Genomic DNA, 24,770 nt, shown 5'->3' with positions numbered 1-24,770 from the left:
TTATAAATGTATGCTTAACCTTAAACTCTCAGAGTGCACTTGTATACTCACCTCTCCCTCCCCTCTCTGTATACCCTAAACACACCCCAGAGTCCTTTGAGGTTATCTTATAGCAGAGTTCTCTTTCCCTCGTTATTTGCTACTAAATATAGTCTTCTGAACCATCTGTGAGAATGATTTTGTTCCCTTAATATCCCCATCAGCAATTTCAGCTGGCCAACAGAGACCTCTCCCCCCGCCTTAACGCCCCCCACTGGATCCCTATTCATACTCCAAACTTCAACCTCCTCCTCCTCCCGTCTTGACACCAACACTGCTGCCACCCACAACCCCAACCCTCTGGAAGACCTGCCATCTGAGAGAAGAGTGGGTTTTGCACTTAGCGGGACCTGGGTCCAGCCATACGTAGGGTCAGAGGCACTGAGGGATTTGTAAACTTGTGATAGCCAGCATTGAGCCTCGGGTCTCCTCTTCTCTGCTTGGTATTTATAGGTCTGTCTCTCCTCCAAGGATTACAACAAAAACCCGGTGAGTGGATCTGCATCCCATTGGTGTGCTTTGTCTACTAATCAACCAGTGGTTAGGATTTAAATTTTGGCTACAAGAAAAACTGGGAAAGGGAATAAAGGTGTGCATCATGTTGCCATCATATATCATGTGGGTTGTGCAGCTGATCTCAGGGAAAACAATAGAAAAAGACAACCTAAACAACTCAGCAACCCTAATGATTTTGCTTTTGATGAGGATGCATTTAATTTTACCAATGATTAAAGTTAAATGGCTCCATATCACTTTGCTGCTTTTAGATTTTCTTAGTACGTCTTAAAATGACCAAAGGCATCTGTGAATGTGCTGACCATCCCTCTCTGTGGGCGTTGCAGAGATTTTATATGGTGTTACCAAACCCTGACAGGGGGGTGGTGAATCTGAGCGCAAGGGGTCTCTAAGCTTGTAGTTATTTAAGGCAATTAAAAACGATATCCAAAACCCTCCTTGTTAACATCCAGAACTACTCTAGATATCAGTCATGTTTTGAGGGAGGTTCAAACATACTATTGGAATTGTTTTCTGGAGGTGCATATTGTGTCCTTAAGGGTTGTGTCAAGCCCATTTGATAGTCGAATGACGCCATTACATGTCGCTAAAATGTCTTGGCTGGAAATGGCTTTTAAAAATAGCTGCAGTGGGTTGAGTTACAGCCAGTAGATGTGATGTGATGTTTTGCCACTTGACTGGGCCTTAAAGAAATGTTTGAGAGCTGAGGGCGCTGATGTGCAAGTAAGAAAACACAAAACAGATATATAAGATAATGTATGAAACAGATACATGTCTCCAACTATAGGTTGGCACTATAGGATTAAAGAAATGTGATGATGTTATTATGCTTCAACGGTGAGTGATATCGAGATAGGTAAGTAAAGATTTACTCCCAGTTCCCTCGCCTACATGTTCCCACACCGGCTGCAGATTAGGGAATATGATCAGATCCTATTTTATGATCCTTAGGCTCACACGTTTACTGCTCTAGAATAGCATTAGAATGCACTGATCACCAATTTCTGCCTAAACCACAGCCGCGTCTGTTTACAACAAGTGACTATGTGCAGAGATCTTGTTTCCCTAAACAAAAACTGAAACATGCATGAAGTTTAATGTTTCCTTTGGTGCAGACATCTGTTTCACAGGGGAATGTGGGGAATCTGAGGTCACTGACATCCCCCTTGAACTTGAAAAATGATCAGGGCCGATGCTGTCTGTCTGATACATTTAGGTCCCATGGATTTAATTTCAGGGGATGTCGACGGCTGTAGTTGTTGACATTAAAGAGCAATCTTGTGTCAGTTGTTGCAGTGGTTGGATATAAGCATAAAGCAGCATATTCAATATTTTCTCAACTGTGTAACTGTGTTTACTACAGTGGCTAAAAACACACCCTTCAGTGCATTTCATCTTTAGTCTTACTATGGAGCAGTGAAGATTTATATGTTTTGTTTTATTAGGCCTTTTCATGGCTAAACTGATAGGACAGCTTAGAGAAATGATAGCAAAACGGATGAGAGAGAGAGGGGATGACACGCAGGAAAGGGTCGCAGGTCGGACTTGAACCCGGGTAGCTGCAGTGAGGTCAAGGCATGATATAAAGCAAACATCTTGCTGCATTGAGAACATTGTTTGCTTAACTTTGTTTTTGTCTTTCGAAAGAAAGAGGTCCACTGTCATTACTTCTATTACTACTGAATGTGAACCAACTGTATGTTTGTAGCCCCAGTTGTGTTCATGTTAACACCATGTTCTTTCCTGAACTTCTAGCCATGCCTCTGGGAAAACCTGCCCCCCAAAACAAGAGAAAAAAGCTTGCCAAGATCATAACTGACCTATCACATATCACTCAGGATGGTAAGGCTGGCATGGAATGACATGAATACGAAACCATGTTCCATATGTTTAGTACAGCGCTTGCATTTAATGACGACAAGATATGCATAGATGGATGACTGGTGATTGGTTCTGTAGGTGGTGTACTAATCTTACATGATATGCAGGGTCATGTCTTTAGTTCAAGTAAACAAAAATATTTTAAAACTATACAAAACAACAGCAAAATTCATTAACATTACTCTAGATATATATGAGTCCTATGACTCTGGGTGGACTTGATTAAGTTAAAATAATGTATGTTTTTTCCCAATAAGAATACATTGGGGTCATTAAAAGAGTATTTATTCAAAAACATGTTACGATAAATTCAGTGTATCAGCCAAATTTTGCTTCAGTTAAATTTTAAAGTTTCAAACCCTCTATTCTTTTAAACTTACTATTTTTCTAAATGTAACAATCATCTGTTCAAATATCCTTTACCTAGAGTATGAGTCAGAGCCAGAGGCATCTGAGTTCGACCTGGGAAAAAAGATCAGGACTCCCAAAGACATCATGCTGGAGGAGCTTTCCCTGGCAAAGAACCGAGGCTCCAAGATGTTCAGGATGAGGCAGCAGAGAGTGGAGAAGTTTATCTATGAGAACAACCCAGACATCTTCAGCAGTGAGTCTATGGTGAGAACATAGTTCACTGAGAAAACAAATTTCTTTGATTTTAAAAGAAACATTTCTCAAAGGTTAATGACAGATATGAATAATAGAAGAGGAAATTCCACAGAGAAACCCTCAAACATCTTTATATTCCATGGAGAAATGTGGCAATGTTCGAAGTAAACTACCTGTATTTAATGTCACCTTTCAATCATTAATCTGTCCTGAATTAAGAGCATTTTTCAAAGAAAACATTTGAAAGAAACACAGAACTTGAAATGATCTTAAGTCACTTGTAACAATAATGGTTAAACCCCTGACCTGAGACCATTACTGATCAATCAAACCAGAATATCAAATGCCTACAGTACACATTCATAACTCACTGTGTTCAGTAATGCTTGTCGGGTATAGCTTCAAGAAGATGAGACGTGTTTGATCAGTAAATACAGATGAATGTGCTGTGTATCCTTTTGGTTGGTTAAAGTGATTGTCTTTCTTTCAGGACAACCTCCAGAAGTTTGTTGGTGGTCAGATGGGAGGTCAGATGATAAATGTTGGAGGGCATTTTCTTAGCAAAGATTCTGGACAGCTGCATTTTGTAGGATTACAAACTGCAGGAGGGGTGCCTGTGCCTCCTCCAAAGCCTGGAAGCAAAGGTGCAGGAGCAGGAGGAGCAGGAGGAGCAGGAGGAGCAGGAGGAGCTGGAGGTGCAGGAGGAGCAGGAGGTGCAGGACTGGATGGTGGCGACCAAGGGAAAGGTGGACAGGGAGAAGGAGCTAGTGAGTGGTCTCCACTAAAAGGCTGTTATAATTTTTGGGGATTGTTAAGTAGAGTTCTGTTTCATAGTAGTGCCTGCTGATGCACGGATTTAAATATACATTCACAAAATATCTTGTGAGAGTGAGCTTAATTTTTCTGGACTTTATCATTTTCAATAAATGAATGCATGGATGATAAAGTAAGTAAACACACAAGTTATGAATAATGAATCCACATACATAAAGAAGAAAACGGAATAAACACATTTCTAATCCAAACCACTAGATAAAAGTCTTGTCTTTGCTGATATTCAGTGAATTAGCTTCCTCAATGATGTTCAGCTGTACTCCAATGACATCATATTGGATGTGGTTACAGGTTAAACAGACCAGATTCCTTAAGAGAAACAACTTTGAAACTTTCACTGACAGAGGGCAGCAAAAGACAGCTTTTCAGTTTGGTGTTTAAATTCCTTGTGTTTTGAGTCTTTGTCCAGTGTATCATATGCTCCAGCCACAGATGTTTTCATTACAGGAGGTAGAGGTGATGCTGGTAGGAAGCACATTAGTGCAGTGAAGACATACGTGTCACCATGGGAAAAAGCCATGAAGGGTGATGAAAATCTGATAGCCACTCTGAAAGCTGGGATGCCCGGTCCCATTCAGCAAAGGGATTTGCCCAAGTGGAAAAGCTTCAACAGGTACTCAAGGCCTGACTCTATAGATGCTTTTCCACTGACAGGGTCTTTAATAACCCTCTCACCTTTCTCTGCTAGATGTGCCATGCCCTTCGGTGGATTCGAGAAGGCCAACCAGTTCCTGAAATTCCAGCTGCCAGAAGCTGAGTCGACCAAAGAGGAGCCTGAACCTCCAGTGGTGTACCAACACGACATTGACTGCCGGCCTTCCTTCAACCGCACTCCCATTGGCTGGGTGGGAAGCAGTGAGCCCAGCAGCATTCATATGGAGACAGATGCTGTGCCCTTCGATGGAGAGACAGACGAGCTGTGAAAAATATTCATACTGTGATTACGCTCAATGTGTGACAGACACATACACACATGCAAGCATGAATGCATGCATACATACAAATTAGTATGCAAACACACCATAGATGTGTTTACAGTTAACTGTTGTGTTGATGAATTTGAATCTCAATGTGTGCCTAACTGAAAGCGTACATGAATCATGGCCATGTTCTTGTTTTGCTCTGTATTTGGTTGTAAGGCAAAGAAGCAAGCTATAGATGTTATGGGGAGATGAAACAGCAAACGTATATCTGTTAAGTTCATAAGTTGAGTCTAAACACTCCTTAAATTTGTATGAAAAGTTAGTGAGAAGTTGCAGGAAAGAATGAATCACGAATGAAACCCAGATTTGTATTGTGTCACTGTTGTGTCTTGATGTCATCTTGTTACCATATCTGTTATTTCCCAGTGCTTTTTTTTTGTTAAGATTCTCTGATCTTTTGTTGAGCTATGAAAACTCCACAAACCTGCCTGCATGCAGTCACCTGCTGAGCCACTGACCTACTGAACCACTCCACAATAAACCCTTAAAAATTGTAACAATCCTCTTGAAGAGTGATAATTGTAATGTTGGGGGGGGGGGGGGAATTATTTTGTGTGCGTAAAAATCCTCACAAAATGAATTTCTTATTTCCAAATGTATTTACAATCCAACATTTTGGTCATCTTGTCAGCACATGGAAATAAACAAGAAAAATGTTTCACTGTTACCACAAAGGAAATGTATACATTTCATGACTGAATAGTTATGAGCAAAAGCTTCAATTACCTTATTCTACAATAAAGAATATCTAAACTGCATTTTCAGTCGCCCACGTTTTGCTTGTCTTGATCTTCAAATGAATTATGGCTTTTAAAAAAATACAGTAGGCTAATATGTGGAAGTAGAAGTACAATTTAGCATGGAATAAAAGTAAATAATCATTTTTTTCTTTACTAAGTTACTTTCCACTTCTGGCTAAAACTTTCAGCAAATAACATCTGCTTTTCCTGACATGAGCTGAAGAGACACTCCCGCACAGTTGGGGGCGGCCATGTTCTAAAAAGTTGTTTCCAGACATCATGAAGGAAACACGGATAAAGAAGAAAACTTGATTACCTTTGAATATAGGCTGCCGGGGTGTATTGTCGTTGTGTCCCTGCTGTCTAGACTCTGCCAGGCAGTGCAGTCTACAACCTGCAGCCACGAAATGGACACCAGCCAAATATTATTAGGTAACGTTAACACGCAAATTGTTCATACGATTAGCTGTTTTAGCTAACGTTAGCTAACTGCCAGTCGAAGAGCTTACGGATGTTTTCAGGTGTGGGAACAAAATACATTGCAAAATAAGCACGAAAACATCTGGCACATCCACTGATAGCTGTTGTTGGTCTCGTCATAAACTCAAATGTCAAAAAAGCGTATTAATATTTGCTGGTTTAGTGGCCGGAGACGATAACGTTAGCTTCGTTAGCTAGGTTACTTTACTTTTCCCGTTGGCTCTACGTCATCGCCAGCAACCCTTGTGTGCAGTGTTACCTAGCAACGGCATTGATTGCCACATGCTGCGGATGAAAATGAGACATGATATTAAACTTAAAACGGCTTCTGCTGGCACTCGCTACTTCTGCCAACAGCATTTACGTGTTTATAATGTGGGTAAGCATGATTTAAATCATCGAGGTGAAGTTAGTTTTAGGTTGGGTATTGGATAGACGTTTGCTCGGGAGATTGCCAGCGGCGCGTCTTGCTCAGTTTCACCCAGTGTTGACAGCAGGAGGACGGTTAGCACGCCTCCCAGATCCTCGCGCTGCGCTGGATATCGACTTTGGGACCATCAATAAATGACCCCATTGTTTGTTTTATTCCCACAAAAACAATGTTTCTTCATGCTGACTTGATGATATTGGTGAAAATTATGATAGAAAGATACTAAACGGATTTCCTGCTGCACACTTATTCTGACTGCTAGTTAATGTGTTTTGCAAAAAATATCTTTATAAGACAGTGGTTGTGGACATGAACAATCATTGAAACGGTGAAGGATTTTATTGACAACAGACATTTGAAAATATAAATAGTCTTATCAGTTTCATATCTTGTACCAATTACAGCTTGTAGATTAAAGAAAAACGACTCACTCTATATTAAATACTTTTTTGTAGAGTGCAGGTCTTAAATTTCGCATAAATTTATGTCGGCTTACCTATGATGTTCATACTCATAGCCTTCCTACAATATTTGTAAAATAAAAATAAAAGTGAGAAAAACAAGTAAACTATCCTTATGGTGCCATATGTATATATGTGATACATATTCATGCTACATGTGTACATGCACATTTGCACATACCTACACAAATAAATAGCAACCCCTCAAACTTTTACACTGTTAGGTGTAGGTGCACTATAGCACATTGCTTTCATCTGATGACATCTAAACCAAAGGCCCAGCTGGTGCCCCTGCCATGGATGGAGATCCTTGGATACTGGGTGCTGTCCTTTGGTTCTCATCTGTACTCTTTCTACCAACTGCACAGGTTCTCTAAAGGTAAGGTAGATTGACAGATATCAGTATGTTAGTCACATGACATCAGAAGAAAAGGTAAAGAAATGTGAAGCTGTTATTTATATGTTCTTTACCTCAGAACATGAAGCAGGATTACAGAGAGAATTCCAGCTGGAAAACGGCCTTCTTGAGGGCTTTAAAAGGGTGAGTTAAATTTTCCTTTTTTTCAAAGTGTATCCATCAATTGATACAAATAAATTGGGGATACTAGCAGTACATTTAGACCATTCAAAGCCTCTGCTCAACAGACTCCATGTGCATTTTGAATGCCCATGGTGAACTTTGTTGTTTGTGTCAGGACCCATCAGACTTTGAGTGGAATTTCTGGACTGAGTGGGCCAAGAAGTCTTTGCTGTGGACTCTGATTGGTCATGGCGTGATATCGCGACTGACCAGCGTCTTTTATCCCCAGGTAAGAAGCACTTGGTGCAGAACTGTTAAGTGCTATCAGGTGGGGAATGTTTTAATCTAACATGTTTTTGATGATTCCTTAAGCTCAGGGTACCAGCACTTGCACTATATGGCCTTTTTGCAGCCAGCAGTGTATTGGGGATTAAAGGCGTGAGTGCGCTGCTGATACATCTGGGCCTGTCCTTTTCTGTGGCCCAGCTGCGAAGGCCTGTGTTGTCATGGGTCTGTAACATGCTGCTGCTGTCCACACTTCACATCCCACAACTTCAAGAGATCCAGGTGGGTTGAATAACATGGGTGTACTTCTTCATGATTGTGGAAGTGTTTCTTTATCTTATTTTAAAGGGGAAAACAGACAAAAGTGAAAAATATATTGCATGGTAAAGTACTTTGTAAATTGGAATTGAAAACTCTATAAAGATAAGTACAGAAAGGGTAAAAAACGGGCCAATAAATTTGTGTCTTTTCTATAGAACTGTTTTTAAATTTACCATTCTCTCCGATATATGGTACTTCAGGTCATATTTGAGAGTTACTTGATTATCACTTGTCGGTGTCATGTTTGCAAAGAACACAAGAGGGCGCAATATACTAAGAGGATGTATAGCCATTTGGCTACTCAGCTTCATTATTCCAATGCCCATACCACAAGAATTGAGCTGAGTGAGTTTATTTGAAGTACAGACATTGAGCAGATAATTTGAGGATTAGAATATGCTTAGAAAGTTCAGTGTGTTCCTGTAGGCATTTAAAAAATAGCCACTAGTGGGACAGACAGTCCCCATAATGTCAGAGTCAAACATTTATTGCAGGAAAAATGCAAGAATAACCACAATAAAGTGAGATTTTACTGAATTCCCCTTTCCTTGATACAAAATTATAGTTAAATGAATTGCAGACAAAAACAATATCAGTTTTGCAAAAAAGTTTAAGAACTCAATTCCATGTATTTGTATATTGATTGGTTGTAATGGACTTTGGTTCTTAGCATTTCACTGTGTTTTGGGTATAAACCTGTAAAAGTACCTTTTAACTGCACAGTGTCTGACACATCAAGAATTGTTACAGCCAAGCAACTCTGGTCCAGTCTTAATGGTTAAACATTTGAATTTTGTATGTAAAATAGACCTGACAGACCGGTGTATACTCCTAAAAATGTTGTCTCTTTCTCTCCTGTGCTCCCCCTTCGAAAGCAATGGCTTTCCAGATGCTGTGAAGCAGACCTCATTAAAAAGTTGTCTTAAGCATATGTTTTTTGTTGTGTGCTGACAGCTTTTCATAACCACTTGTCTAAATCTGCTGTAATCTGCTAATATTCTCATTTTGATCTATATCACATTTAAATAGACAGTGGTTTCAAAAGCTTTTCTAAATTTAATGTAAAACTGGCACTGTTTATATAATGACTCCTCAGGAATATGTTATAAAAAATAATTGGCCTTCCTCCTGTATTACACAGAGAAGCTGGTATGAGAGCGAGGAGGAGTACTATCTGCTCCTCTTCGCTGTTGCTGTCTGTGGTCTGCGCTTCATCAGCTTCAGCCTGGAACATTGCTGGTGCCCTCTAGACCATGGTGGAGTTGTGCAGCTCTGTTGGTTGTTTTCATACACCTTCTATCATCCTTTCTTCTACAATGGACCCATTGTCACTTACAAAGACTATGTTGAGCAGGTAAGTGAGCCAACAGAGGCTACTCTTGAATTAAACTGCGATTTAGTGTAAAATTGCTCCTTTTGTTTTGGTCTGGCAAAACATCAGTGTTGGGCTTTTGATAAGAGGATAGAGAAATGGTATAATCAGACTCTCACCTCTGTACCTTATTCATGCCTGCTTGTTTCATTATCATCTTTGGAGTATATTTTTATATCCTTGTATTTATTATTCTGGTGTTTCCTGCACTTGCAGATGAGCAGGTCTTCTGAGGCGAGTGACAGGGATGAACCTACTTTTAGGTACCTGGTGCTCAGATCAGGACGGATCATACTGTGGTGGTGTATTGCAGAATACATGATCCACGTCATGTACATGCACTCCATTCAGTCTAATGAGACCTACTTAGAGATTCTTCCTCCTTGGGCCTTGGGTGAGTAAATACTTGATGTATTTTTGGATTTTTATGTAACATTTGTTTCAGCTTTAATGTTTCCCTGCCACTTCAAAATAAACACTGAACATGTTTTCGGAAAGCAGAATCTAAAAAACATGTTACCCCCACAGGGTTTAGTTGTTCTAAAATGTCATCAGATATGCTAATTAAGAAGTCACTCATCAGCCTTGATTCATATTCCAGTAACCTTGATCTGTGGTGTGATTTTTTTATTTGGTTTTATTTGTTCGTTTTTTTCTGTTTTACACAAATTGAAGGCATAATCAGTCACATTATGGCTGATAAGTAAATTTGGGCTATTTGCATATGATTTACTGACTTATAACATAGAGCATTCTCTTTGGAAAGTATAGGACTTGCTTTAATCCTTATAAAAACATTACTTTAAAAACCTAATGTTCTCTCATATCACAGGCGGCCTGGCCCTGGCCCTCGTGCAGTTCTTCTTTGTGAAGTACCTGGTGTTGTTTGGCCTTCCATCCATGCTGGCTTCTGAGGATAAACTAGTCCCCCCAAAGCTTCCTCGTTGTGTCAGCATCATGTACAGTTTCACAGGGATGTGGAGGTAAGATCAAGTAAACACCACTAACATAGATACGTGTTGTATTGATCTGGAAGCATTCCATTAACAATTCTGTGACTTGAAAAGCTAGCATCCTTTGTATCCTTGTGGAAGAGGAATAGGTAAATTAAGTCTCAAGTGCCTAAAGTGCTCACAATGCTTTAGTAATAAGACTGGTCACAGTGAATTGTCTCATTTTCTGTCATTACTGGCAATCAGAACAACAGGTCACCTCTGCATCAAGGACATTATTTCAGTCTGTCAGACTCCAGCTGAAGTGGTTTGTTCACTTGGAGCATTCAGACATTTACCAGCCATGTCATGTCTTTTTTCTTGAAGAAAAACAGGATAAGCTGCATAACCAGTGTACACGTTGAAATCACCAAACTGAATTAGAAATGTATGTCTTTGTGTTTTAAAAGATATTTGACAAATACCAGTTTGCCAGAATTTAACACCAGCCAGCAAAAGAGTGTACAAGAATTGAAATGTATTTTTCAGGTTAAGTCAGCGATGGTTTAGCTGGTGTTCATAACACACACGTACACTTCATTTTGATTTATTTCTATCACACATACCCCCACAAAAAGCAGACACGATAAAAGAAAATGTCATTGAGGTTGCTGAATTTATTGAGCTGATTTCACACGTTTGTTACAAAGCAAAGACAGAGACTGTGCCTGGTTTATACTGAAGGGGTCACAATTGCTCAAGTCAATGAAGACACACATTGCAGTGTTTGTTACACATGGATAAATCAGTAAGACTTCAAACATAAAATGCTTAAAGACAACAAAGTTCCCACTGCTTGGGAAAGTATTTCAGAACATTAAGTGATATGCAGCAGTCGATATTTTATGCCATTAGTGTTAACCATGTAGCTTTGGGGTCCTCCAGGGGTAAAAAAAAAAGAATATACTGTAATATGCTTTCAGTTTCTAGTTTATTCCATCTAACACAGCAGTCAATAAAACCGAGGGGGTTTTAATGAGGGCTATTCAATATTTCAATATATCAATATTTACTGACACTGATTTAGCATGTTGATTCAACTTTATGATCATTTCGGACCATGCTGTACCGTGTTTTTACTGGCCGTTGTTTTGACTATTTTTTCCACCTCGTTTATATCTATGGGGGTTGGAAAGATAACAAAAAATGTGTCAATGTATAATATAATAAGGTTCAGCAGTGTTAGAAATATGATGTTCCAGAAATAGAATGATGATGGAAACATGTTTATTCATTTAGCACTTAAGCAAAGACAGATGTTACAATATACTTTACAGTAAAGTAATTAAAGACAATTCAAACAAATAGTAAGAACAATGATATAAAAGTTGAGTTAGCACCTCTCGCAAGCCGCATGAAAGTAGGATCTGTCGCATCACTGTACAGGTTGATCTGGCCATGAGATAAAATCATGATCTATTTAATTGACATTAGGTTGTGAATTTCTCCATTTTCCTCATTAAAACACAATATTATATTAAACATAGTCCTCATCCACCATGGTGCTTGCTGTAACTTGTATTGCATCGGTTTCAATACATTACCCAATGGCCAAGTGTGAAGTATTGTGTCCTATCATTATAGCTGTGTAGTCAGTGAGGTTTGGTGAAGTTTGGAAACAGAGTCACGAGATTTTGAGATTATTAGTTTAAGGTAGATGCACCTGATAAACTGGCATCTGAGTGTATGAACAAGGTTTAGATGGAACAAACCTCACAATATACAATGAAAAGCCATGTTTGACAGTGAAAGAAGTATTTTATGTCCTAGTAAATCACTCTATTTCTAAATGTAATTAACAATTACAAAATGCTCTCTTCATTCAGAGTACATAAACTTGAGATAGAAAGCTGTGGGTTTGGTTTTGCAATAAAAAATAGACTGGCTGTAGACTTGATTGACCAATGTGCTGACACCAATGCACTTCAATCCAGCCCATGTGTGCTGAGCTGGCCAATGTTGACAACATTGATGGAATGCATAAAGCTGTCCACTGACGACATTGACAGAAGAGCTTCGGTTTAAAGGCAGCGCAAGAGGGAGAAAAAAAAAACAACACTAAAATCCTTTTTCTAATCTTCTCAATGACATAGAGACACACAAGCATCATGTATACTGAGCATGCCTCTGGTTATATAGAGCCCAGTGCTCAGGTGTTTCTTACTCAGTGTTATATTATTATGTAAATTTGTGACTCAGATATCCCTTTTTTTCTTTGCTCACTCTCAGGCACTTCGACGAGGGTCTGTATCGATGGCTCATCAGGTAAGAGGCACTTCATGAGCGGAGGACAGACCACTTCACATGTTGATTCTTACTAAAAATCTCATCTAACATCTTTCTGACATCTTTCTGTCGATCATTCTATTGATCTGTATTGTTCTATCTCTCTGTCTGTCTGTCTGTATACTGTTAAGATTAAGTAAAATATATTTAGTTATTTAGTTATTCTATTGTTCTTTCTATACTCTTGTCCTGTTATTCTATGTATTGATTGTTCTATCATTTATATCATCTATCTAATTTCTTTATTTTAAAAATATGTTAATAACCTGTAGTTTATGCACCCCTGGAGTTAAAGTGGCTTAGATGTAGCGGGCAAAAATGGATTTTATTAGTCATAGCTCCAATAAGATTTATTGGGTTAAGCTCAGAGACCTTTTCCCGCCTTTCTGAACACCTGCGTATCAGGCACTACAAGTTACAATCTTCTTCTGAACTTGAAAAACAACGCCCACTCCAATGATGACATTGTGTGGCTCTACACAGGTGCCGCAGCTCTATGTCATGATGCAACAGTGTTGCTGTTGTTGTTCTCTGTGTTTACACACATACTGTGTGTACTTCTGCACTTGTCAAGTCAACTGAAGCAATTTAGCTTTGCATTATCATTTGTTTTTATTGGCTATAATGTCATTGTTTGCCAATAACTGATAATGTAAATATATCTGTATCTATCTATCTGTCTGTCTGTCTGTCTGTCTACCGCTTTTTTTCTTCATTTTGCCTTGTATCTTATCTATCTGATGTTTCTATCTAGCGTTATATCCATTTGTATTTGCATTACCTCATATTTGTATTGGTGTAATCATGCTGCTGTTATTTATCCCACACTTACTGTAAAGAGCTCATTTCCTGCGGGGCCTGAACTTGTCAGTTGAATAACCTTAAAAAAAGGTGCCATTCTCCAGCCGCCTGCCCACATGTTTTATCATAATGGACAAGGATGCTGCATTTGCATGAAGGCTTTCTCATGATTATGAGGCTGAATGTTGTTGGTGAATAGTTCTTCTGTTGTGTTACTGTCTCCGCACCCCGGAGAAATGCCTCCTTGTTTAATATGTGCATATGTAATGGCAGCATTATGTTTTGCTCACTTGTACTTTGGACAACGCACATTATTAGTTTGTCTGCTTTTTAATGATGCACACTCGGCTGAATGCAGCCTGTTGGGGGTTTATGGTTCGCTTGGTTGACGCATTTTGTTACATTAAGGCAACACTACAGTTACACGGTTGTCAGAAATCACACTGTTAAAAGGTTCCCCTGTCTTGATCATTGTTTGCTCATTAGTTTTTGTGTTGACTGTTTGACATGTATGCCGGTGTACATGTATATCTGCTTTTCAGGTGTAAGAGATGAGCTCAGAATGAAATATGCCACATCAGACTGTAAAAGATCAGAGGATTTAAATTGCAAATGCAAGTTTCCATTTTAATCCTTGTCCATTGGAAACTATCTACTCCTGCTTAATGGCATCACTTGCAATTATCCTACTGCAGATGCAAAATGATACCCATGGCACAATGCCCCGACGTTTCTTCTTGTAGAAGTGCTTTTAAAGAGGTTTTAATGCAGTTCTGAAATTCAGTTGAAATTGTCTGAAGAGCGCTAGATGAGTGTGTAGGTGTTAAATGATGTGCACTACATGACTCACTGACACCTCGTCTCCCTGGGCAGCTAAGTGGCTCATTCTTCGCCATTCCATTACGCTTTCCTTGTCTGTATGCCACCATGTGCCTGTTTCACACACATACAGCTATCAGCCAACAAAAGAGCTCTTACTGGCTGTTTGATTGAGTTATTACAGCTACAAATGAGAAGTAGCGTTTGATCCCAGATCCCTGGGGGATATTAGTTGAAAATAAATAAGTGGGGGCGTGGGTTGTGTTGTGTGTGTTAACAGCAGTTAGCTTCTGGTTACAGTTACAAAGTGTAGGATTTAAGAGGCTCTTTTTTTTTTTTTTTTAATAATCATGAGTGGTTTATATCTACAGATGGAGGTCCTCATCCACAGAGTCCGCCATGTTTCTCCAGTAGTCCAGAACACAAACTAAACACTGTCTCTGGAGAGGGCCTTTCACATTTTCAGCGCACACAATAGAAGAGGGTGCAGCGAGGGGTGTTTAGTTGGTTGCAATCTGTCCTTTTAGCCAGAGGCTACACTGGATCTTTAAAGCAAGAAAGAACAAGTACAGTACCCTGTAAGTCTCTTAAGAGTCAGTCTATGGAGCCTGTGCCTGAGCCTGTGTCTGCTTGCAGTATTCAGGTGTTACATGTCACATTGATCACTCAGGGTAATAATTTATATCTAAGAATGATCTTCTTTAGATTAACATCTGTTTAGACTCCATCTTCAGTAAAATAATTCTGTCAGATAGATAGGTTCTCTGTATGGTTAGGTATTCAGTTTGCCGTGGCTCAAACACTCTGGTATCTCTCCATCTGTTATTGCACCTACTTTCATCCTTCAGTATGGCCAAGCTGGCCACTCTATTTAAGGCTCAGAAAAATGCTGGCTCATCTTTCAGGAACATTGATTAGCCACAGGGAGGCTGAGATAATTAGTTTCCAGCTCCAGTGCAACACTAGACAAAATGCAATGTTTGTTTCTAAGCGTGTTGGAGTGATGTAGCACGTAGACTACAGGTACCTCTGGGACAGACGAGGTTCTCACAATATCTGAGACCATTTTTCTTCACGGCATGCACCACATTCTTCACTGATTGGTGGGTTATTATTCACAGCAAGAGGCTATCACATGAAGTGTACCACAGTAAAAAGACATGCACAAGTCATGTGCTATATATTTGGTTTTTGATAAATTACCTCATGAAAACTATACTATACTCTATCCTCATTTATGAACCAAAATCCTAGAAATAGGACCCTATATAACCAAAGAGTCAGCTGCAGTGATGGAAAAGCAGCAAATTGATGCAGAAAGTGGGTTAAACATGTGTCAAGGGTTTGGTGTGAATCACAGAAATCACTTTGGAATCATTAAACCAGTTGCAGCATTATTAACAACTAGGAAGAATTGATATTCCCTGGAGTGCCTCTATTTTCTGCGCTGGACTTCAGAGCAACATGTATTTGATTAAAAAAATCAATGAACAACACATGATAATTTATGTAACAGCCAGACCGATTCATTGGGGCATTGTGGAGCCATTTTCAACCCCCCTTTATCTTCACTCTTTCCTGGCTGCTTCCGAAAGATCGTTCTGTTATAGTCACCATTTATTGACGGCTTTCTTTATGTTGGACAGGTTACAATCTCCTTTTTAAAGAGTTTACATGATTACATTTAAAGAATTATTTATTCATGTTTATGTTATGTTCTCATGTTCCAGATACATCTATGTGCCATTGGGAGGTTCTCGGCATGGTCTTCTTTGTAAGATCTTATCCACCGGCCTCGCGTTTGGATTCGTCTGCCTGTGGCACGGTGGCCATGACTACTTACAGTACTGGGCCCTGATGAATTGGGCTGGAGTTCTGGTGGAAAATGGACTGAAGTCTCTTTTTACCTCATCCTTTATTCGGGGCATTGTTGTAAGTAGGTGCAACGATTTATCAATTAATCAAGTAGTCAATCGAAAGAAAATCAATCTTCAGCCATTTTGATAAAAGATGAGTTGTTTCAGTCATTTTATCAAGCTAAATGATTAAAGGGTTATGCCAATTTTACACATTAAAGGTGCAATATGTAATATGTAATTGGCCACTGGTCAAATTCATACTCATGCTCGTTAGCTCGTTTAACTGTGCATACAGTGGTCTAGACTGAGAGCTAGTGGTGTTTATGGGAACAGGCTTTTGCTAGTTGGTTAGCATACTGACTTAAATAGACATCTCTGCAATGCAATAAATAACATGAAAACTGTTATTTCTTCATTATTTTGATAATTTTAATTAATTTATGAATGTTTTCAGCTTGAATTCCTACATACAGTAAAGCACCTTTAAGGCATCTTTACATGTCTTTGAGAGTACTACTGCATACATGAATAATGTAGCCTTTTGTGGCTCCAGAGGAAGCAGACTGTAACCTGATCAATTGATTTCAGTGATTTCACTCAATTGCTAAGTTGCACTGTGGGTAATGTGAGAGCCATGTTTAGAAAATAACATAAAAAAGGCAAGCCTCTCAGTCGGCTGTATCAATTGTTAAAACTGTCCATAATGACTAATAAAGCCAAAGGACTGTTTTACACATCCTAGCACCTACATTACCCACAGTGCAACTTGGATACTAAGTGAAATCACTGGAGGCAATTTCTTAGATAACATTCAGCTTCCTCTGGAGCCACAAAAACCTTTGAACCATTTTTTTCCCCCATGTGCTGCGTAGTACTCCCTAAGACCTGTAAAATTATTGCGATGTGTACAACTGGTGGAGTTACCCTTCAATCTTAAATAAACAGAAGTAATCTACTATGAAAATAATCATTAGTTGTAAGCATGAAATCTAAGCATATATCTCTGACAGATAGAAACATTAAACTAAAGGAGATTAAAGTTACATATAGTTATCATTCAGTAAAGTTGAGATGTGTGGATGTTACGCAATCATTCCTGTGGGGAGAGATAAAGGGGTCACATAATGTGATTTAATAAGATATAATGCCTGGAGCTGCTTCACTTAGTACAGACAGGAGACAAACTGGTTGGACCCTGTCACATCTAATTGGCATTTACAGTTAACACCAACATTAATGTGAGTAAGAGTCTATGTCCAATACAGTAACAGTAGAGATGTTCGTGCTATTCCTGCTTCTCTTGCCTCTAGTTTTTGGAGAAGGTTCATTTTCTTCAAATAGTAATAAAGTCTGATGACATACTGTGTAATCCTGCTAGTTTATGGTCACACAGTTCATTAGTGCCATGTGCAGATTTACTATGAAAATCCCTTGTGTTTCTTCTGCAGTTTACTTATTTATTTATTGATTTCCCAGGAGCAGAATTTCTCTGAGGCAATGGAAAGGCGTTGCATTGCCCTTCTCTCTGCTTTCTCCACTGCCATGCTCATCCTCTCAAATCTCGTATTCCTCGGAGGGATACATGTTGGCAGAATCTTCTGGAAGCGTGTCATTATTCAAGGTAAATTGCCTCCAACAACACTCACTCAACAGGATTATTATGCGTCTTTTTTCCACAGAAATGTTTCAGCTGACATTTTTAAATTTGTTTCCAACGTGGAGTCAGTCAAGTGGTCCTTTTGATTTGACAGTTTAGCTGCATAGTGGAAGGACTTTTCACACTTTTCATCCAGAGGTGATGGCAGCCTAAGACAGAATGTCTAAAGCAACAGTCAGAGAGGCCAGCTCACACAGGCGGAAAATAAAATCATAAATTGAATATAATAAAATGATTAAAAATGCTGCTGTTCAGTGTGTGTGTATTTTTCAGTGGATGTTGAAGGTCTGGTCACACTGGGGCATTTTCTGCATCTGCATGAGCAAACTCTCCCAAAAAGAGAGACATCTGCTTCATGGTTGTGCCAGTTCCTGTTTTGCTCCCTGTGTCTTAACTTGGCTCATTTGGCCCTCCTGAAGCCTTTCTACATGATAAGCAGTCTGAGCTGCAGTCACCACTGGGCTGGGCACAGAGTCAGGGCTGAGGGCTCAGCTCAGTTCCGACAAGTCATCATGTAATTTGTATAATTTATTAAACAAGGACTGTTAATTAATGTTAAAACAAAAATGCACAGTTTACTCATTTTTAAAGCAGCATTAATTGTTTTTTTGGGGGGGTGTACTTAGGGGCAGCAAAGAAAGCTGTAAACACAGCAGTATCATTATCTTAGAAGGTTAGTACAAGTGTTGTGTTTCAACAACATCCAGCAGACTTAAATTAGTGTTAGCGTGTATATACAGTTGTACTTGAGGCAACCCTACGAGTATCTACTCTTCTTATAACCCTTTCTTTGCTTCCACAAACTCCTGTCTGGCTCTTTAGCTTTCTTGCTGTACTACGTTCACCAAGTAGCCAAAACTTGTATCCCTTTCACACCAGACAACAAACCCACAAAGTCTAACCCTAAGGGTGCATTCGGCACTCATTCCCACGTCAAATGACTGCAGGTATTCATTCGCTCCAACTTCAGTCAGCTGTTAAGGAAACATGCATTGGGGCGGATACTCAGACTTTTGCCCCTTTACACTTTCAGTTATGCCATGCATTGAAAATCCAGAGGTTGTCATCAGTTAACACTGAAGCAGCTCTCAAACATCATTCAGTGAGTGTGAATTGAAAAAGAAATGCATATATACATGTTTGGTTTGTTTCTAAATGTGATTGTTCTTTCTGTCATTCTGTCAATGCTGGGCAGGTGGTGTATGGTTTGTATGTCAGAGATCTTTTCAATAACAATTGCAATGAGATCTGTTGGAGAGGGTCAAAATAACAACCAAAACAATCAGCGGAAAGATGCTAAAACAGTCAAAAGAAAAATTGACACTAAAATCTCTCTTTTGACTGTTTTAGCATTTCCCATTTCACATGGTCTTTGTGTTAATATATAAAATACTGATTTGTTTAAATGAGACATTGTATCTCTGGAAACTCATATATACTTTTTTATTTATGATGAAGTGTGGTCAGTGATAGAGGTCTTTTAAAGTGAATATCCATCCAGAATCTTAACAGTGTGTAACAACAAAGGTAGCTCCATAATCAGTTTCAGATGCTCATTTTGGAGAATCTTTTTTTTTTATTATTATTATTTCAGATTAATTAGGTCCTTTGGTCCTTGTTCTGTCCCCTCTGTATTTCTCATCTCACACTTTATGTTTACTATCAATTTTAGCCTTTATTTTTTACTCTCGGTTCTTCAGACTAGGGCATATCCACTAAGAATTATGTCACAAAGTCTTTGGGCCACAGTTGTACCTTTGTCAGGCTGCTTCGGCTGGATGCTCCAGTGACTCTGTGACAGTAAAAAAAATAAATGTTAGAAGCCTGACAAGCTCACAGCAAATTGTGCTCAACTTTACGCCTCTTCTAGCACTCCTGACCCCGTACACACACACAACATTGTAGACAGGGTTTGAATAAGTAATCAGAAACCTAAAAATAAGAACAGGGTGTTTGAAAATACCATTTCTGTCGTGAATTATTCAGAGTTAGAATGAGAAACTAAACCAAGAATCTCAGTTTGCTTTTATGGTGATTCATTTGGACCATTTAAAAAAGAAAAAACTAAAAATAAAGATACCACTGCCTGATGCGGCCTAAAAATGTTTAATCGGCACATTGAACAAATATTTTAATAATTTACTTGCTTTGACTGAGTCCTGGTCTTTTTGTACTTTCAATTAAAATATAATGAATCCAACAGAAAAAGCTGTTCCTCATGTCTGCATGTGTGTGCATAGTAAACCATCGAGAGTTGTGGTTTGCTTTATTAACATGAGATCAGTGCTTTTAAATCTGCCTGTCTGGGATTTTTACTGGTGCAGGCTTTTGAATAATTGACCTCTGTAGAGCAAAAGCAAATTTCTAATCACTCTTTGATTAAATGTCTGTATGTAGACAGTGAAGTATAAAATATGCTGTATTGCATTATAACATCTCATTTCAGTGTCTGTTAAGACTGAAAGCTTGTTTTCAAAATATATCAGTAAATACTTGTAGTTTTAAATTAGTTGGTAATGAAAAAGTGGACTTCTCTGCCATCACATTCATTACCGAGGAAAGATATTGTTGGCTCTCCACAAACATTGGATGCTGGATAGAACAGAGTCATGGTGACTGTTAAGTCACTGCAATACTAGAACTGGAATTGAGCTTTATTACAGGCAATATTACAGTAATTCTGACTCCATTATTTAGCATCTAACAATGTCTCCCACCTAAGATGTAAATCAGTTCCTCAAGCCCCTTTGAATATATTTTAAAGTGGAAATGAACACATACCCCTCCCCCACCCCATGTAGCGTTTTTAGGCAGTATTTTTGTTGCCACCTCTGTTGTAGAGCCAACTGGAGTTTCTATTTTTCCACAAAAGAGGAAAACGTGAGTTTATTTATTCATTTAGTTTATGGTTGAGGCTTGAATGCAGATAGCCAGGATGCCAGCCTGCTTGGATGTCCATCATTTTCCCAGGAGATATCTGGCTCAGTGGCAGAAGAAAATGCATAATGACAGCAAGGTTTAAAGAGAACCGATCTAAATGATGATAGTGTCATTATTTTTACGTCGTTACATTTTGCAATCAACATCTACTGCAGAATGATTAAAACAAAATATTTGTAGCTAGTTGTTGCAAGTTTAAATTGGCAACTTTAATATGTTTTTCTCCAGTAGATTAATGTCTGTTTTAGCATACTGTTGAAAATAATGACAACATTTCAGTATTTTTTTCAACTTGAGTAGAATATTGAGTAGAACATCAGCCTGCTTGCATTCTTACACGGACAATGCGAACATGATGATGTTTGGCAGGTTTAGCAAATATTTAGTGTTTTTGCATGCTAGCATTTGCTAACTAGCACTAAACACCAAGTAGAGCTGAGCTTGATCGTGATGTCATTACTTTTGCAGATGTTAAGTCATAATCCAAAGTATCTGACAAAAAGTTTGACCTTATAATGGTGCTGGATAAAAAGTTTTAGCAGCTAAGGGACTTCAAGTCAAAGTAAACTTTGTTTTATTGCCGTACTGTGTGAACAGACAACAGAGCACCTTTATTGAGACCTCAGTTCATCCTCAGCACACTGCCATAAAAGATTTTTAATATTATGAGTTACCCTATACAGATAAGTCGTTAGAATAACTATAATAACTGTGAAAAAGTAGCTACTCTTTACTGATGGTCTCATTTGCTCATGTAGGTTATATAGAGGCATCTGTATTAGATTGAGACTGTTGGAAGTTCCTTGTAACAGATGAAAATTCATCCTAAGAAGGACGTTAATATCTGTACAAGATTCCATGAAAATTCATAAATTTATTAAGACATTTTACTGAAGACCAAATGTGAGCCTTAAAGTGTTGCTGTAGGATGCATCCTCTGGGGACCATGAATGTCACGGCAATCCATCAAATATTGAGATATTTCCTTATGGACATTAGTGGCGGACTGACTAAGAGACAGTGACTTCCACCACTGGAGTGACACCACTAGTACAGGGGGAAAAAAAGGTTCTATTTTTCTAACCCACCAATGAGATGCCAGTTTGTCCTTTACTGTAAAGTCAATCTGATCACTAATCGGCTTTATATTTAGTTTTAAGTTGCCTGCTTAGGAGTGGCCTTTTCGCCTCATCTGAACTCGAAGCACTCAGTTAATTAAGCGGCTGAAGAAACTAATCACAACACTGCTTAATTAGAGCTGTAGTTACATGCAACTGGTGTAAGTAGGGTATTCATTTTACTTTTTTCACTTTCCATCTGTTTGCCAGGGCTTCATAATTAATAGTTTTCTCTAGAACGTCAGAGCCTGGAAACAAGTCTGTTACGTTCCAAAAGCACAAGTAGTACCTGACACACTTGGCTAGTGATGTATGCTGTTTTTTAGTTCTGCTTTTCACTCGGCAAAAGTTGGATGACTGGCTGGAGAACATATATTTCACACTGAGACTGATAATGAAATGTACATACCTGCAAAGACACAACGCTGGGACGCCTTGGCACGATGGCAAGGCTTGATCGTGGTGCACGCTGGGCTTCTAGGCTAAAAGGCTTTCAGTGGTTAATTTGGACATCAGAAATGCTTCATATTTCAAAAGTATGAATTAAATGTGTGTTTAATGTGATTAAATAACATGAATATTTTGCTTGCATTTACTGGAAACATCATCAAACATTGCCGAGGCACTTAATTTTCATCAAAATATGCCTACGCTCATGTAACCTTTCCCTTCTGCAGGCAGGAGAGTGACAGTACAGCTGTGCGTGAAGCACCTCGTGTATGTGTGTGAAATAGATTTTGCCATGAATAGAAAAGAATAGACTATTGACAAGCATTGTGGGTGCAGGTGCAGGTTACTAGGATAATCTGGAGGCAAGCCAGCTGAGGAGGAGGAGGAGACAGCTGTCTTTACCTGCCTGCTAGACCCTCTAAGAAGCAGCTATAAATAGAAAGAGAATAACACGACAGAGCCCTGACCGTACTGCTATTATTACTACTACTATTGTCTCTCTAGCTCCTGTAAAAGAAGAATCTTTATAGTAGTTGCATGAAAGAACATCATTTCAACTTGAATTCATCAGCATTTATCAAAGAAAATGTGCCCTAATTCAGGATAAAATCTATTATTCAAGCCTGTTTAAGTCTACGTTGTTCCTTTTACAGTTAAAACTGTTTTTCTTTTCAGGCTGGTCTACTGTGGCCCCACCTATGCTGGCGTTCCTCTACTGCTTTGCCCAGATTGGACTGGAGTGGACTTCTCACCCATCATGAGTAACCTTGACTTTGTATCAGAGAGAGAATCCCTGCCACCGGACAACCAGAACAACCTGGTGACTCCAGTGCCTCGTCCTCACCAGTCTCTGTGGCGAAGCTGGCTTGTAGCCACAGAGCCTGTCCAAACCTGGCTGAAGTGGAGCTGAGCAGCCACTTTTCAAAACCTGCAGGACTGGGCAGAATCCGTCTGTAAGCTGAGATTTAAAGGATCAGTGAAGGGACAGTTTCCTGTACATGGAAGATGTAACAGAATGAGTGTAAAGTCAGTCTCCAGCAGCTGCCTTGGCAGTGTCAAGTTTCCTACATAACAAGCGTCAATGAATCACTGTTTCACTATAACTTGTTATTCTAAGAAACTGTAACAGGAAATATGGACCCTGGATCTGTCTTGGTTATATGACTCTGATAAGGTATTGCTCAGTGGTGCAGTGAGCTGGAGAAATTCATATTTACAGTCCTCCTTTCGCTTGTGTAGGCAGAGAAGACTGAATAGAGCAGCAGGAACCTGATCAGTGTCATTATTTCCTCTACAGATGTAATTTGGGTAAAATAGAATGACGTTAATATTAGTGTTGCTCAGAAGCTTCAGTGAGACTACACTTTTATTCAACACAGTAACAAATGACAGTTATTCTCTAGAATGCAGACGAAAGCTAAAAACCACAAGCTGTAGTCGTTATTGTTAATGTGTTGAGATATATTGCCTCATACTGACAAAATGTCATCTCTGCAATGACTCAGTTCACGTTTGGATAAAAACCCTTCCAGTTTTATGAATATCCACCCATCTATTCATGTTATAATGGATATTATGCAGTGAATCATTCACAGATTTACTGTTTCAGCTGTGTGTCCCCATATATACAAGTCAGAACAATGTGGGCACTCGGCTGTGCTTTGAAGTTGTTTGTTTTCTGTGTATTTTGTTTTTTTTGACACAATTTAAATAAAACACAATAACAAGGACAGCAAATAATGTACAGTGCAAGAAAGCAATTTAACCCAATTCCAAGTGGTATTATCATTGGTGCTGCCTTTGCAAAGACAACCAGATCATTTGTTTGTTTCTGAGTTGCAAATAACACCAACACGGGACAAAACACAAGTTCATTCATTCATTTAGTCTATGAAAGGAATTGATAATGGATCACCAGGCAGCCTTCCTCTTCCCCAGTGACTGCATGCTAGGTTGCAGACAATATGGTACAGTGATAGTGAGGTTTATAGCGAACCGGTGTAAACACAGCTGATTTTAGTTATTCTATATTCATTATATTGTGCATTACATTGGCATTTTCATAATGACACACTGAAGTAGCAAACTTGCCCCTCCAACTCATCTTCATCACCCCCTTCACCAAAAATCAACTCGTAAAACTCCAATTTACACACAGTTTTTAAGTTCTGTGAGTACTTTTAAAAGAGAATTCTGGTTTCATTCTATATTTTTCTTGTAGTTAACAATCCTGTAAAAAGACCAAGAAACTTAAGAGAAACTTCAGAGAAACAGATCAACACACTGCTGGTGTTGATCTGTTTCTCTGAAGTTTCTGAGTTCCAAGACCAAGTAATTTCTTCTAACACATGAAGCCTGTTTTTTAGCAAATGCTACTCAA

At 38.9% G+C, this 24,770-nt stretch overlaps 2 protein-coding genes and 2 long non-coding RNA genes across 12 annotated transcripts; 2 read left to right on the top strand and 2 right to left on the bottom strand.

Annotated features, from left to right (window-relative positions):
- The first annotated feature begins 293 nt into the window (after window positions 1-293).
- On the top strand, window positions 294-5,617 carry myoz1a (myozenin 1a). Its single transcript, XM_037124028.1, has 6 exons — window positions 294-528; window positions 2,311-2,397; window positions 2,864-3,051; window positions 3,533-3,809; window positions 4,324-4,489; window positions 4,565-5,617. Exons 2-6 carry the CDS (start codon window positions 2,313-2,315, stop codon window positions 4,797-4,799), a joined length of 951 nt encoding a protein of 316 aa, XP_036979923.1. The 5' UTR covers window positions 294-528; window positions 2,311-2,312; the 3' UTR covers window positions 4,800-5,617.
- LOC119033651 lies at window positions 2,431-3,564 on the bottom strand. Of its 2 annotated transcripts, none has more exons than XR_005079339.1 (2): window positions 3,414-3,564; window positions 2,431-3,046 (listed from the first exon to the last, which is right to left on the bottom strand). It is a non-coding gene; the product is annotated as an uncharacterized LOC119033651 (long non-coding RNA). The 2 variants fall into 2 exon arrangements; XR_005079338.1 differs by having other exon boundaries at window positions 2,431-3,011.
- LOC119033650 lies at window positions 3,629-6,055 on the bottom strand. Its single transcript, XR_005079337.1, has 3 exons — window positions 5,916-6,055; window positions 4,552-4,793; window positions 3,629-3,763 (listed from the first exon to the last, which is right to left on the bottom strand). It is a non-coding gene; the product is annotated as an uncharacterized LOC119033650 (long non-coding RNA).
- Window positions 5,892-24,166, top strand: hhat (hedgehog acyltransferase). Of its 8 annotated transcripts, XM_037124022.1 has the most exons (13): window positions 6,347-6,454; window positions 7,195-7,349; window positions 7,447-7,511; window positions 7,666-7,779; window positions 7,863-8,057; window positions 9,238-9,450; window positions 9,685-9,862; window positions 10,301-10,451; window positions 12,690-12,725; window positions 16,097-16,298; window positions 17,702-17,846; window positions 18,916-18,984; window positions 23,066-24,166. In XM_037124022.1, the coding sequence occupies exons 1-12, from the start codon at window positions 6,384-6,386 to the stop codon at window positions 18,954-18,956; spliced, it is 1,566 nt and encodes a 521-aa protein (XP_036979917.1). In that variant the 5' UTR covers window positions 6,347-6,383; the 3' UTR covers window positions 18,957-18,984; window positions 23,066-24,166. The 8 variants fall into 8 exon arrangements, 6 of the variants coding, with proteins under 6 accessions (XP_036979919.1, XP_036979921.1, XP_036979920.1 ...); XM_037124024.1 differs by lacking the exons at window positions 6,347-6,454; window positions 18,916-18,984 and adding an exon at window positions 5,892-6,031 and having other exon boundaries at window positions 23,066-23,151; XM_037124026.1 differs by lacking the exons at window positions 6,347-6,454; window positions 18,916-18,984 and adding an exon at window positions 5,901-6,031 and having other exon boundaries at window positions 7,247-7,349.
- Window positions 24,167-24,770: the final 604 nt, after the last annotated feature.

Source organism: Acanthopagrus latus, chromosome 15 (genome assembly GCF_904848185.1).
Source record: "Acanthopagrus latus isolate v.2019 chromosome 15, fAcaLat1.1, whole genome shotgun sequence".
NCBI lineage: Eukaryota > Metazoa > Chordata > Actinopteri > Spariformes > Sparidae > Acanthopagrus > Acanthopagrus latus.
Note: the sequence above shows the minus strand (reverse complement) of the source record. Positions and strands in the feature narration are given on the sequence as shown.

Coding starts and splice junctions, on each gene's coding strand:
- myoz1a (XM_037124028.1), top strand. CDS start 2,313: ATGCCTCTGGGAAAACCTGCCCCCCAAAACAAGAGAAAAAAGCTTGCC. Junction 2,398..2,863: donor ATCACATATCACTCAGGATG/GTAAGGCTGGCA, acceptor TCCTTTACCTAG/AGTATGAGTCAGAGCCAGAG. Junction 3,810..4,323: donor TGGACAGGGAGAAGGAGCTA/GTGAGTGGTCTC, acceptor TTTTCATTACAG/GAGGTAGAGGTGATGCTGGT.
- hhat (XM_037124021.1), top strand. CDS start 6,384: ATGATATTAAACTTAAAACGGCTTCTGCTGGCACTCGCTACTTCTGCC. Junction 10,452..12,689: donor AGTTTCACAGGGATGTGGAG/GTAAGATCAAGT, acceptor GCTCACTCTCAG/GCACTTCGACGAGGGTCTGT. Junction 16,299..17,701: donor CCTTTATTCGGGGCATTGTT/GTAAGTAGGTGC, acceptor TTGATTTCCCAG/GAGCAGAATTTCTCTGAGGC.